Raw genomic sequence first — 13103 nt, 5'->3', positions numbered from 1 at the left:
TCTCATCGATGTTTCTAACTCTCTCTCTCCCTTCCTCTCTGTAAAAAATCAATAAATTATATTTAAAAAAAAAATACTATACAGACTCCCAACAGCAGACTAGAGGAGCGCAAGAATCAAGTCAAAGATTTGAAATGCGAAGAAGCAAAAAAACACCCAACCAGAAAAGCAAAATGAAAAAAGAATCCGAAAATACTAAGATAGTGTAAAAAGCCTCTGTGACAGCTTCAAGCGTACCAACATCAGAATTATAGGGGTGCCAGAAGATGAGAGAGAGCAAGATATTGAAAACCTATTTGAAGAAATAATGACAGAAAACTTCCCCCACCTGGTGAAAGAAATAGACTTACAAGTCCAGGAAGCGCAGAGAACCCCAAACAAAAGGAATCCAAAGAGGACCATACCAAGACACATCATAATTAAAATGCCAAGAGCAAAAGACAAAGAGAGAACCTTAAAAGCAGCAAGAGAAAGAAACTCAGTTACCTACAAGGGAATACCCATACGACTGTCAGCTGATTTCTCAACAGAAACTTTGCAGGCCAGAAGGGAGTGGCAAGAAATATTCAAAGTGATGAATACCAAGAACCTACAACCAAGATTACTTTATCCAGCAAAGCTATCATTCAGAACTGAAGGTCAGATAAAGAGCTTCACAGATAAAGAAAAGCTAAAGGAATTCATCACCACCAAACCAGGATTATATGAAATGCTGAAAGGTATCCTTTAAGAAGAGGAAGAAGAAGAAAAAGGCAAAGATACAAATTCTGAACAACATGCATCTATCAACAAGTGAATCTAAGAATCAAGTGAATAAATAATCTGGTGATCATAATAGAATCAGGGACATAGAAAGGGAATGGACTGACTATTCTTGGGGGGGGGGGGAAGGGATGTGGGAGATGGGGGAAGAGACTGGACAAAAATCGTACACCTATGGATGAGGACAGTGGGTGGGGAGTGAGGGCGGAGGGTGGGGCGGGAACTAGGAGAGGGGAGTTATGGGGGGAAAAAAGAGGAACAAATGTAATAATCTAAACAATAAAGATTTAATTAAAAAAGAAGAAAAAAAAAGAAAACTCGATTGTTTCCTTGTACAATGCATGGATCACCTGGAAAGATCACCTGGTGTGATGGTAACTGATTAGGAGCATGGGTTTTGGATTGAGCTATGTCTGGGTGAAGTCCCAGAATGATTACTAGCAACTGTGAGTATGAGCAGGTGACTAAACTTACCACATCACATTTCCTTTTCCTGTAAATACATATTTAAAATATTCTACCTATTAGGATTGTTTTGAGGATTAAATGTTGCAATGTATATAAATAGCACAAAATCTAGCACATGGAAATGCTGACTAAATGATTAATCATAATGATTTGTATCATAATGATTCTTTCTTGCCTTGTATTAATTGTTTATGTTGAACATGAGTCTTAACGAACAGGTTTATTTTGCCTCTTAAGTATTTAATTGTTTACACTTTCCTTTCTCCTGTAGTTTTCATAATTTTTCTCAATAACACATTCTTTCTCTCTCTCTCTCTCTCTCTCTCTCTCTCTCTCTCTCTCTCTCCCTCTCCCTCTCCCTTCTCCCTTCATCTTGCTCCAAATGTTGCTCTAAATATTTTTGTTCACTTTCCTTTTAAAGTCTTACTATCAGCTCCACATATGAAGTTATGGAAACAGAATCTTTTACCCTTGGATGTCTCATTTCACTCCACAAGAACACTTACTCCTTAAAAGTTATTCCCAAATCAAAATAATAGTTAAAGTAATATATTATGGTTATGCAAGATGTTTCTATTGGGGAAAATTAATGAAGAATACATAGGAACTTCCCATACTTTTTTTTGGAACTTCTTCTGTATCTGTAATTATTTGTAAAAGATGTTTAAATAATCAAAAAATATTTATGTGAGTTCTCTTGCCCTTTTGTTCATTCTCTTGAACCTGGGACAAACTCATCCCAAATTTAAAAACTACTCATCCTTAGGGTTCCCAGAGCCCCAACACACTTAATTGAAGCAAAAGGACACCATCATCACTGGTGATTTTCTGCCAACTTCCTGATCAGACCCCCATGAAAAATAATAAATAAATAAATACACACATTCAAGAATTGAGTGAGAGTCAATAATTAAACTTTAAGAGAGTGATGTTTTATTTTCTCCTTCTACATTAGCTACATCAAAAACAAATCACCCTAAAAAGTAAGTATCAATCTAATCTTTGGTCATTCAATTTATTGATTCACAAATTTGACTGTCATTTTTTATTTTCTTTTTTTTTTTTTTTTTTTTTTTTTTTTTACATTTTATTGATTTTTTACAGAGAGGAAGGGAGAGAGATAGAGAGCTAGAAACATCGATGAGAGAGAAACATCGATCAGCTGCCTCCTGCACATCTCCTACTGGGGATGTGCCTGCCCCAGGTACATGCCCTTGACCGGAATCGAACCTGGGACCTTTCAGTCCGCAGGCCGACGCTCTATCCACTGAGCCAAACCGGTTTCGGCCATTTTTTATTTTCAATGACATATTTTTAAAGACTAGTTTATTGATTTTTAGAGAGAGAAGAAGAGAGAAGGGGAAAGAGAGATAGAAACATCACTATGAGAGCATAACATTGATTGGCTGCCTACTGGGATTGAGCCCACAATCTTGGGCATGCGCCCTGACCAGGAATCAAACTGGCCATCTTTCAGTGCACAGGACAACACCCAACCAACTGAGCCACACCAGCCAGGGCTTCAGTGAAATTTTAGAAACTAATTGTTCCATGCTTCCATATTTCCAAATATCAGAGAGAAAGAATATTCAGAGATAAAAAATAATACTAATGATAGCTAACACTTATATAGTGCTTACAGTATACCAGGCACTGTTCTAAGCATTATATGTAATTAAAATATGTAGATATATATGCACATACACATATAGAGTGGGCCCAAAAATGTATACACACTTTAACAGCTGATAGCTCAATTTTGAAAATAAAATGTATTTTAACATCCACTGCCTTTATAATTATTCAAAGTGTGTATTTACACTTTTGGGGATGCCCCTATATATGCACATGTATACATATATATACACATGTAGTATAATTCACTATAATAAAAGTATTATCCCCGCTTTACAAATGAGGAAGCTTATGGAGACAGTGTTAAGTAACTGAGCCACGCTCACACAGTCCATAAGTGGTGAACAGGGAGTAAACCCAAGTCATCTTAGAGTACAGAATCTTCACCACTAAACCCTCAAGTCTTCCAACTCAAAGAACCTCTCATTAATGTGCTAAGCAACATGAATTTCAAAAGACCCATTCTAAGATAAATGTTGGTAAACTATCTGAATTCAAATGATAAAAATAAAATTTTAAAAAGTTATCAGTGGAGAGAGAAAAGATTTCCCTTGAACAAAAAATAAATTTCTATTAGACTTCTGATTGGCAACACTAGAACTTAAGAAGATAATAAAACAATAACTTCAAAGTCCTGAAGAACATATGAAATATCTGAAAAAAGTTTACCTAATATTAATTACCATTTTTTTCAAATGGGGAGGTTTGGGATGATTTGTTGTTTACCTTCTTTGTACTTTTCTCTTTTGTTTTAAATTCTGATAATGAGCATGTCTTTGTTGAAAACAATAAAATTATTGTTATAAAAATAAAAATATTCACATGAACTAAATTTCTTAAATATGGAAAATGAAACCATAAATTTACTAGATAAACACAATATAATATTTTCTCATTGGAGGAGACATGGAAATGAAAGATCATCCGAGGAAAGATTTTTTTTTTATAAAAAGAAACTCTAAAGAAAAAGATTAACAAATTACATAAAAATGTTAAGTTCTGACAGGACATAAGTTAAAAGATATGTGACAGATTAGGAGAAAACATATGTTTCATACATAGCAAACAAAGATTTAATATCTATATTATAAACAGTTCCTCTAAATCAAATGGGAGATATTTTTAAAAGCACAAATAAACAAGAAATACAAATAGGCAATTCATCGAAGTGCTAATAGCCAATACCCACTCAGACCCTCTTGTATTCAGAAAAAAATACATATTAAATAAGTAAGTAATGTACCATTTTTCACCCAACAAACTGTTAAAAATTTAAAGGTTAATAATACATAATTAGGATTAGGAAACAGGCAGTTTTACCTGTTACTGAAGAGGAAGTAAATGGTACGTTTTGGAAGGGTAATTTCACAATATCCCTCAAAATTAAAAATTATTTGGTTGTGTTTCTAGACATCTATTTTATGGGAATACTTACTTAAGAGCCAAAACAAGTAGTGCAACAGTGTTTAAAAAGTGACACACAAGTGCTGGCCACTTGCATAGGACTTCCTTAGAGGACAAGCACCAAAGCCCAGATGTCTGGATATTTCACTCTTAATTGCGAGCTACACAAGAGAGTCTAAAGGCAATGTATGACTCTGCTTTTCACAGAGACTGAGTCATTTTCCACAATGAACAGTCCTTGGAGAAACAGCCTACTGATGGGCTTCATCAACTGGAGACTGGCACACAGAAGCTCCCACAGCAGCTGCCAAGATTTCTGGAATCAATACTAGAGCAAGAATTTTCCATTGTGCTTTCCCATATCTGATGGATATAATATCATCATGCACTCCTATACATTCTGACAATATTGTTATTTTTATGCACGCATATGCAGTAGATTGATCATTTCTTTATCTTTATTCTTAACAAAACTGGTATTAATTCAGTTCAACAATCAATGCCAATCAATAAGTTGGGACTGAAGCCAACAAATTAGAAAGTAGTAGTAATGAGTAAGCAGAATATTGTGTTGCTTCTTTGAGCAAAACAATGGGTCCTCATGTTATTTCTACCGTCTCTGAAGACAAGAAACAGAATCCCAGCAGGAGCATGAAATGGTGTTTGGATTCCCATAATCCTGCCTAGTTTATTTACAATTCCCTTCTTCATCCTTCCTGCCTGTCCAGATGGTGTCCTTCTTTGTTTCCTATGCTCACTGTCTTTAGATGTTTAATACTTCAAAAGCTTTCCTCTCTAGTCCCTCACCAACAGAAGTCATAAATGCTTACCTTTGCCGAATTATGCTGGGGTTAGCTGTCACTAGATGACTTTTGGATCCAACATCTTTAGTGTATTCACTTGACAAGGGAGGAAGATTGCATCTAGGGAAACAAAAACAAACATTTTAGAATGAATTACCTACCTTCAGACTATCAGCTATCACAAAAAATAGGAATTTCACTAAGTCTAGCTCAATTCACAAATAACTTTTATCACCTCTCCCTTTTAATGGACATCAGATGACTATCAGCACCTTCAAAACACTGTCATACAAACTAGTCCTATTTTAGAAGAAAACATCAGCTGCAGAGGTAAATGATCTATGAAAGGAAAGAGAAATAACTGGAGTGAATTTATTCCATTCAAAATATTTTTGAAGTGGGAGGACAGGGAATATTAGACCTGAAATTGCAGCTCAGGGGAGTGTGGGACACAAGAGGACACAGGGCCTACACTGTACTCTGCACACCTCTAAACCTCAAGAGACAGGGAGGAATTGTATTTGTTTTTTTCCCTTTTTTTTCCAAATTCTAAATTATAATAGTACATTCAGGGCAAAACCTGCCTTCAATGTACCATTATAATGTGCTAAATCAATGCATGTCCCCCTTTTGTGTACGTGACCAGTCTATGGGTTGACTACTGGTGAAGCCATAGTTGTGGGAAGCTGATACAGGGTTAAGCCTCGGACTGACTTGTGGGCAAAGTCACAAACAAGTCCCAGCTTAGAGGGCACAGTCCTCTTAGCATAATTAGGCTTGACCTTATAACACTCCCTAGATCTTATCTGGGAAGCTAATGGGCTGAGGAAGTGCCGGAAGTATAACCATGGTGTAAACAAGTGAAACTCACAAGAACAAAAACAAGTGAAACTCACAAGAAAAGTGTAACTTTGGTAACCACTACCTTGTTCACCTCTCACTATAAAATAAAGGCTCAGCGTGCCTTGGGATCTCTCTCTGTGGCCTCAGCCAGGCACAGGAAGATCCACGGAGCCTAAGGAAAGCTAAAGAATTCTGAATGCTGTCTCCGTGTAAAACATCCTTCGTCCACACCTTTGGGGAACCCCTGGATCTGCTGGGGCTGGCCCCCAGCACATAGCGATCTGTCATCTAGAGAAATGAAATGATTATCCACCATCCCAGGTCCGCCAAGGAAGCGAGTATGCTTTCCTGATGATAAAAATAACTCTCTCTCTCTCACACACACTCTCTCTCTCTCTCACACACTCTCTCTCTCTCTCTCTCTCTCTCGTTTTGCTTTTCGTGGCCATGTCTTATGAATGTTTACAATGGAAAATACGGCAATTGCAAATCCAAATCCCATGGCTTTCTGACAGTGGGAAATTAGACAAACTAATTCATCAGCCTGGCCTCAGTTTCCCCATTAGACAAATGAAGATAGTGTCTTCCTTTCCAATAAGGTTGTTGTAAAGATTAAAATGAGAAATATATAAACAGCCCCTACCTTTATGTCCCACACATAGTAAAAGCTCAAAAATATCACATATCAGAAATAGCGTCAATTAATTAAATATACATCTATTACTTATGACAATCTCAAATGAATCTAAGTTTCCACTAGGTTTTATTTTATTACTGTGTCCTAGTTTCTCCTCTCCACCCATATCTCTAACCTGACTTCTACCACATCCGGGCATCACTAACTTTTATTACTTCAACAAACTAAAGCATTGTTTGTAGGTAAAGAGGTCTTACAAATATGAATGTCTCTGCAGTTCCCCAACTAATAAATTTTTCCCAAACAAATTTTCCCTAGGACATGGAATTTTCCGGGCACCCACTCAGCTGATCAGCTCAAGTTCCCTGGTGTTGTCTCTTACTCACCCTGTGACTCCTACCACATCAGGGCATCCTAGGTAGAACCCTGTCTCAGTTGATTTAGAATCTTCCTTTCATCTGAGATACTGGTTTTTGTGGCAGCTACCCACAGATTAGTCAGCTAGTCAGTGACTTCTGAGTGTCCACTGAGAACCAACACTGTGGGGAGCCTGGGGGAAGCCGAGTCCCAGAGCCTGCTCTTGAAGCATCTCCGGCCTTGCAGTCACATGACACCCCATGTGGTTTCTGAGGACCCTCAGGAGGGGGTGAGCTTATACATTAGCAACCAGGCTCATCTGGGAGTGGGCTGACTGTGGTCTTGTGATTTAATTGATCTTTGCAAACACAGGCTAAAATCTGGACATCTGCCTCTTGAAGAAGCTTTGATCTTGATGGTCCTTCATAACATATGAAAACCAACCAGTCTACATTAAAACTATAAAATCTGAATGTTGCTAAAGAGTGCTGTCAATCTGCTTCATTATTAAATGAAGCAAACAGTTTGTTTTTCTGTGTGTTCCTTGTGGGTAGATCCATGCCTCAGATGTCTAGGTTCCTTCATACCTCCTACCATAAATGCGCAAGAAAAACTTGAAGGTACTGCCAAATCCTACAGCAGAGGGAAATGCTTAAAACAAAAAAGATAACATTTTATAAATGCATTCCTGTAAAATAATGAAATATTTTGGTGTGAATATCTGCTTTAAGTTCTTCTGGGACAACTTTCTCTTTGAGTGCAATGTCTGTGACACATCCCTGTAGCTCCTTTCTCAGAAAAAGCACACTATAATTTTATTTTTATTTTATATTTTTCTTCAACTGACTTAATAGATAAATCAACAGTAATTTATATAATAAGGTAATTAGACTTCAATACAGCTGTTTAGAAAAGATTTTGTTTTAATTTTACAAGCAATGGGAAACCACTTAAGATTTATAAATGAAGAAAAACTATTGAAAAAATTGCCAGTAAAGAATTATTCAGATTAAAATATAAAACTAGACTGAATGTCCTTGAGCAGCTCCAGGAAGGCCTGCGGGGATGGCGCCTCCACATTCGGGAAGGTGTCGTGGACTCTGCCGTACCAGAAGAAGTATCTCTCCTCCAACCAGATGAACCCGAAGTCGTCCTCATCGAACAGGATGAAGACTCCAGGGCAGCAGTGCCTGGGGTAGGCGAAGGGATCAACGTCCATGCCATAGAAACACATCCTGCAGGTTCGGGGGTAGTTCTGGTCACTGGAGCGCACGCCCACAGGCAGCACAAACGGGACAGGCTGCTCCTCCGAAGCTGCGGCCCCGGACTCCCCGGCGCTGGGCTGGGCAGGGCTCTGCCAGCCATGGCCCTGGCTTTCCTCGGTCCCGTCTTCTCGCTGCTGCTGCTGCTCCCGGGTCACCTGCTCGTCCATCTCCCGGACCACGCGGGAGAGCTCGTTGAAGTTGCGGAAGATCTCGCCATCTCGCAGCTGGATGCGGCGCAGGAGGTGGATCTCTAGCGCCTTCGTGCCGATCCCCATGAGCCTGGTGACCCTGGCGTACTTCCCGTGGAAGCTGAGCATGACGGTCGTCGGGCCGAAGGCGTTGTATTTGCGGTGGAAGAGGCCTGGCCTGATGAGGTCGTCCGGGCAGCGAGGCGGGAGGTAGAGGCGGCGGTAGGTCAGGCAGTCATACTGCTGTCTGTCCTCCTGCACCCGCCCCGGCCCCCGTTCTCCCCTGAGCCGCGTTGGTGAACCCGTTCGGTGGTCGGTCCTCCTGCACTGGATGGTGAGCCTGTCCTCCTGGATCTGCATGTGGCCGTGGTGGGGCCTGCCGAGGCCGGCCATGCACTCCACCGCGGCTGATTTCCGCTCCGTCAGGCGAATTCTGAACGAGGGCTTGAAATGTCTTGGGCCCCGCACACGGGGCTTAAGGGAAGGCCTGTACATCCCGCCAGTAATGCATAAGCCGTCCACCGCGACATTCAGCAGTGTTCTGCAGCTAAAATTTAGCTGCCACAACCCCAAAATGTGTCTGTATGGGAACAGCTTCGCATAGAATTCTCGGTAAGACATACCCATCATCTCCGGGTTCTGCAGGTTTTCACGAACGCCAAACTCCTCGCGGCAGCGCCGTCTCCAGATGCTGTCGATGTGCAGGATGTGGTGGAATCTGGTGCAGGCCTGGGCCAGGCTGGGCAGGTCGGTGCCGGGGAGCGAGGCGAAGATCTCCACCAGCATCTCCACCGGCAGGTCCTGCAGCGAGCAGTGCGGGGGCGGGGGCGGCATGGGGCTCGCGATTCCTCCACTCCCCGCGTCCACCTCCACGTGCTTTTCTGCCGGGGACGGCTTGCTGTGGGCCGCTGGCGTCTCAGCTGGGCGCTGGCCCTTCTGATGACACCGATGTCCCCGCGAAGAGCCCACGCCGCAGAGGCCAGCGCACTCCTCCATGCCGCCACGTGTAACCGCCACCACAAGCCCGGGCCTCTGCTCCTCAGCCAAACTCCCTGGATCCGCCCTAGAGTCCAGCCACGCCCCAAGAGCCTAGCCACGCCCCCTCAGAGAGGAGCCAATTGTAGGACTTTAGCAACATTTTTTTTTTTTTTTTGCTTAAAGTGTTACAAAGGGTATTATATATGTGTCCCTTCCCCCCCCCCCCCCGCCCCCGCCCTTGACAATCCCCTGGCCTCCCCTACTCCCCAGTGTCTTATGTCCATTGGTTTTGCTTATATGCATGCATACAAGTCCTTTGTTTGATCTCTTACCCCCCTCCCCCCTCCTGCCCCCCCCACACTATAATTTTAGCTGCTCAACTCCGAAACTGATCATTATGAAGATTTACATAAAAGGCACATTTAAGACAGTCAAATTGTTTTTAATAAGGCATAATTGTGTAAAAGTGTTTCAAAATTGGCGTTACTGCTTGTTGTCACAATTAACAGACATTAATGGCTAAAGCAGTGATGGCGAACCTATGACACGTGTCAGAGGTGACACGTGAACTCATTTTTTTGGTTGATTTTTCTTTGTTAAATGGCATTTAAGTATATAAAATAAATGTCAAAAATATAAGTCTTTGTTTTACTATGGTTGCAAATATCAAAAAATTTCTATATGTGACATGGCACCAGAGTTAAGTTAGGGTTTTTCAAAATGCTGACATGCTGAGCTCAAAAGGTTCGCCATCACTGGGCTAAAGTGTCTTATTAACTTGGCTTCTGACCCTAAAAGATGTGATCATAGAACTGATGAAAAATGAAATATTCTTTGAACTGGGTAGTGGAGATGGGTGGGGAATAGGGTGGCAAGGAATCTTTAAATTTAAAAAAAAAATCCTAAGGCGCGAGAAGACGAAAGAAGGGCCATGTGACGATTGAAGGGATTCGGCCAGGAGTCCCCAGAGCCAGGAAGGACCTTCCCCTGGAGCCCTCCCAGGGAGCACAGCCCTAGACACCCTGATTTCAGATTCTGGCCCCAGAATGGGGAGAGGACATGTTCCTGTTTGTTTAGGCCAGTCTGTAGTCATCGGAGCAGCAGCCCCAGGAAATAGACCCCTCCTTGACCCTCCTTTTGGGGCTTTGATCCGGTTCTGGGAACAGCTATGCCCTGTGCCCCAGCAAAGGAGACCCCCTAGACTTCTCACTGCAGGGGCTCACAGGGAGATTCATCCCTGTGTCTGTGCCTAGGCTTTGTCTCCCACTCCCCTGGGGGCTCCTCAGCAGTGACAGAGCAGTGGGCACCAGGGCAGGCTGCTTGGTGGGAAGTGCAGGCTACGTGAGTCCTCACAGCCTTGCCGAGCCCCCAGCTGCAGGATGATGCAGGGTACTCCCCAACCCCACCCTTACCTCCCAGGCTTCCCCCTAATGAGTCCAGCCTGGCTCTCCACTTCCTGGAGCACTTGGGTTGACAGGAGCCAGCCACTGGGTTGTCGTGCCCATAATCCTAGATGCCAAAACTGAGGCTCAGAGAAGGGGAGCAGAAGTCTCTACCCCCAGCCCACCTCCCCCTCAACTCAGCCCAGCAACACCCAGCTGCCATGGTGTTGGAGGAGGAGGCAGAGGAAGAGGAGGAGGAGATTTCTGAGAAGCAATCCAAAAATACACACCAGCTTGCTAGCCCCTCCTTCCTCACTCCTCTCCAGCTTCAAAGCCTCCCTTTGTGCAGGGAGGCGAGGCCTCTTCCTGGCCAGGCAGCCGAGAGCAAAGGAGGCAAGGAGGCAGAGGGTCCAGGTAGTAGGTTCTGGGATCCCACCTTACCCAGCAGATTTCCTGGACCTGGGCTCCATCGCCCTCCCACAGTTCCCAGACCAGGCGGGCTCTTTCCTGCCTCCCTGCCTTCACACATGCAGTTTCCTCCACCTTGAATGCCTTTCCTCTTCTTCAAATCCCGGCTCGACTTTCACTCCACTGGAGAACCCTCCCTGAGTCACCTGGGGGCTCCCCCTGCACCCTGCACCCACCCGTCACAGCTGTTTTCTGGATGATGCTCTCACGGGGGCGGTGAGGTCTTGGGGATGCTAGCTTTGCCTCTGTACCCCAACCCCTGGCACAGTCAAGTGCTCAGTAAATCCAGAAGGAAGGGAAGGAGGGAGGGAGGAAAGGGGGCAAAGAAAACACCTCTCATAGGATTGCAGAGGATCTGGACCCTGAGCACCTGGCACAGGGCTGGGCACGCAGCAAAGCCCACTCCTTCCTGCCACCTCCACTTGAGCCTCATCTGATTTGGAGCCGGCTTAGGGGTTGCCTCCAATACCCACAGCCTGTGTCTGTTGCTCATTTGGATGCAAGGTAATTACACCAGGATGCAGACGTGCACTTGACTTCATAAGGAGCTAGAGTGTTAGGGAGAAAGGCCTCCATTCTCAGAAATCCCTACCGTGCAAACTTGTAAGGGCCTGAGGGCTGACCTTGAGCAGGGGTTTTCAAGCAGTTTACACACTGAATACTTTCTGCAAACAAAGCCTTACCTGATGGCCATTATATAAAACAGATGGAAACTAAGCTGCTTAGGGCGGAAACGGTGTGTGTTGAAGGCACCTGGGAGAGGGGACCAGAGTCCCCTTTCCCCTGTAGCTCTGGGTCCCGGAGAGATGGGGGTTGGGGTTGGTCCTGGTGGTGGGATGGGGCAGCCAGGAGAGAGGGAGAGCCCTGGGGAGAGTCCAGTGGCTGATATTTACTAAATGGTACAGAATGGCCACAATATTTTCAGAACTGCGTGTTCATGTCAGTGTGGCTGGGCCAACGAACTCATCTTTCACAGCAAGAAATCAGTCTATACAAACAAAAATGAAAATATGTCCTTGGAAAAAATCATAATGACTTCAACCTTTTTAAAAAATGCTAAAAGCACTTTTTTTCTTTTTTAGTTAATACTCACTTGAGGATATTTTTTCATTGATTTTTAGGGAGAGTGGGAGAGAGAAATATCAATGTGAAAGAAACACATCGATTGATTGCCTCCTGCACAAACCCCGACCAGGGCCTGGGCCACGGTGGAGCCTGCAACCAAGGTATGTGCCCTTAGCTCAGAATCGAACCTCAGACCCTTTGGTCCACAGGCTGACACTCTATCCACTGAGCCAAAAAGGCTAGGGCCTAAATCGCTTTTTAAACTGTATGTACTTAAGTATGCAAAACATGCACGTTTTATCTTATCCAAAGTCATCACAATTATGTGTCCCTGAGCCACCCAATTTCTCTCTTATCTCTGTCTTGCAGACCTTCCAGATAAATTTTATTCTACATATTATTTTTTAAAGTCTTATTTTTGGTTACAAAGCCAATGTTTACTTTGAAAAATGGAAAATTGGTTTTTGGCATTAGATGTATTTGAAAATGTCTAACCAAAGAACATTATAGCATTGCTATACTCCAATCCTAAAAGACATTTGGAACTGTGCTCTGGTATATTACTGTGTACAGGTAAGGCCATAACTGTAACTGTAACTGTTCAGACACCTTTTTAATCAAATGTACCATGTCCTTTTTAATCAAATTTCCTTACTTAATGTTTAATCTTGAATATATTATACTATCTCAATTTTCTAAGGATCTCCAAAAGAGATCTATAAATGGTCAAGTAAAAATAATTTTAAAATAATTCATCAACATTTAATGACTTCCATATTATAAACCATAAATAAGAATTTTTTAAAAATCAAATGTTTTGAAAATGGCATTATTCTTTTTTTTGTAAA

General features: G+C 42.7%; 2 protein-coding genes across 3 annotated transcripts in view; both read right to left on the bottom strand.

The window, feature by feature from the left end:
• ST8SIA1 (ST8 alpha-N-acetyl-neuraminide alpha-2,8-sialyltransferase 1) overlaps positions 1 to 13103 on the bottom strand; it is a 143615-nt gene that overhangs the window by 40811 nt on the left and 89701 nt on the right. For both annotated transcript variants that reach the window (XM_081083331.1, XM_081083330.1), the window contains one exon: positions 5100 to 5192. In XM_081083331.1, coding sequence (XP_080939457.1) covers positions 5100 to 5192 — 93 coding nt within the window. The remainder of the gene's footprint in view (positions 1 to 5099; positions 5193 to 13103) is intronic.
• Positions 7919 to 9377, bottom strand: LOC308512386 (F-box only protein 31-like; the record flags this gene model as incomplete). Its single annotated transcript, XM_081082151.1, has 1 exon — positions 7919 to 9377. Exon 1 carries the CDS (start codon positions 9356 to 9358, stop codon positions 7919 to 7921), a length of 1440 nt encoding a protein of 479 aa, XP_080938277.1. The 5' UTR covers positions 9359 to 9377.

Source organism: Myotis nattereri (assembly GCF_964212035.1).
Source record: "Myotis nattereri genome assembly, chromosome: 2".
Taxonomy (NCBI): domain Eukaryota; kingdom Metazoa; phylum Chordata; class Mammalia; order Chiroptera; family Vespertilionidae; genus Myotis; species Myotis nattereri.
The sequence above is the reverse complement of the archived record's forward strand: the minus strand, read 5'-3'. Positions and strand labels throughout refer to the sequence as shown.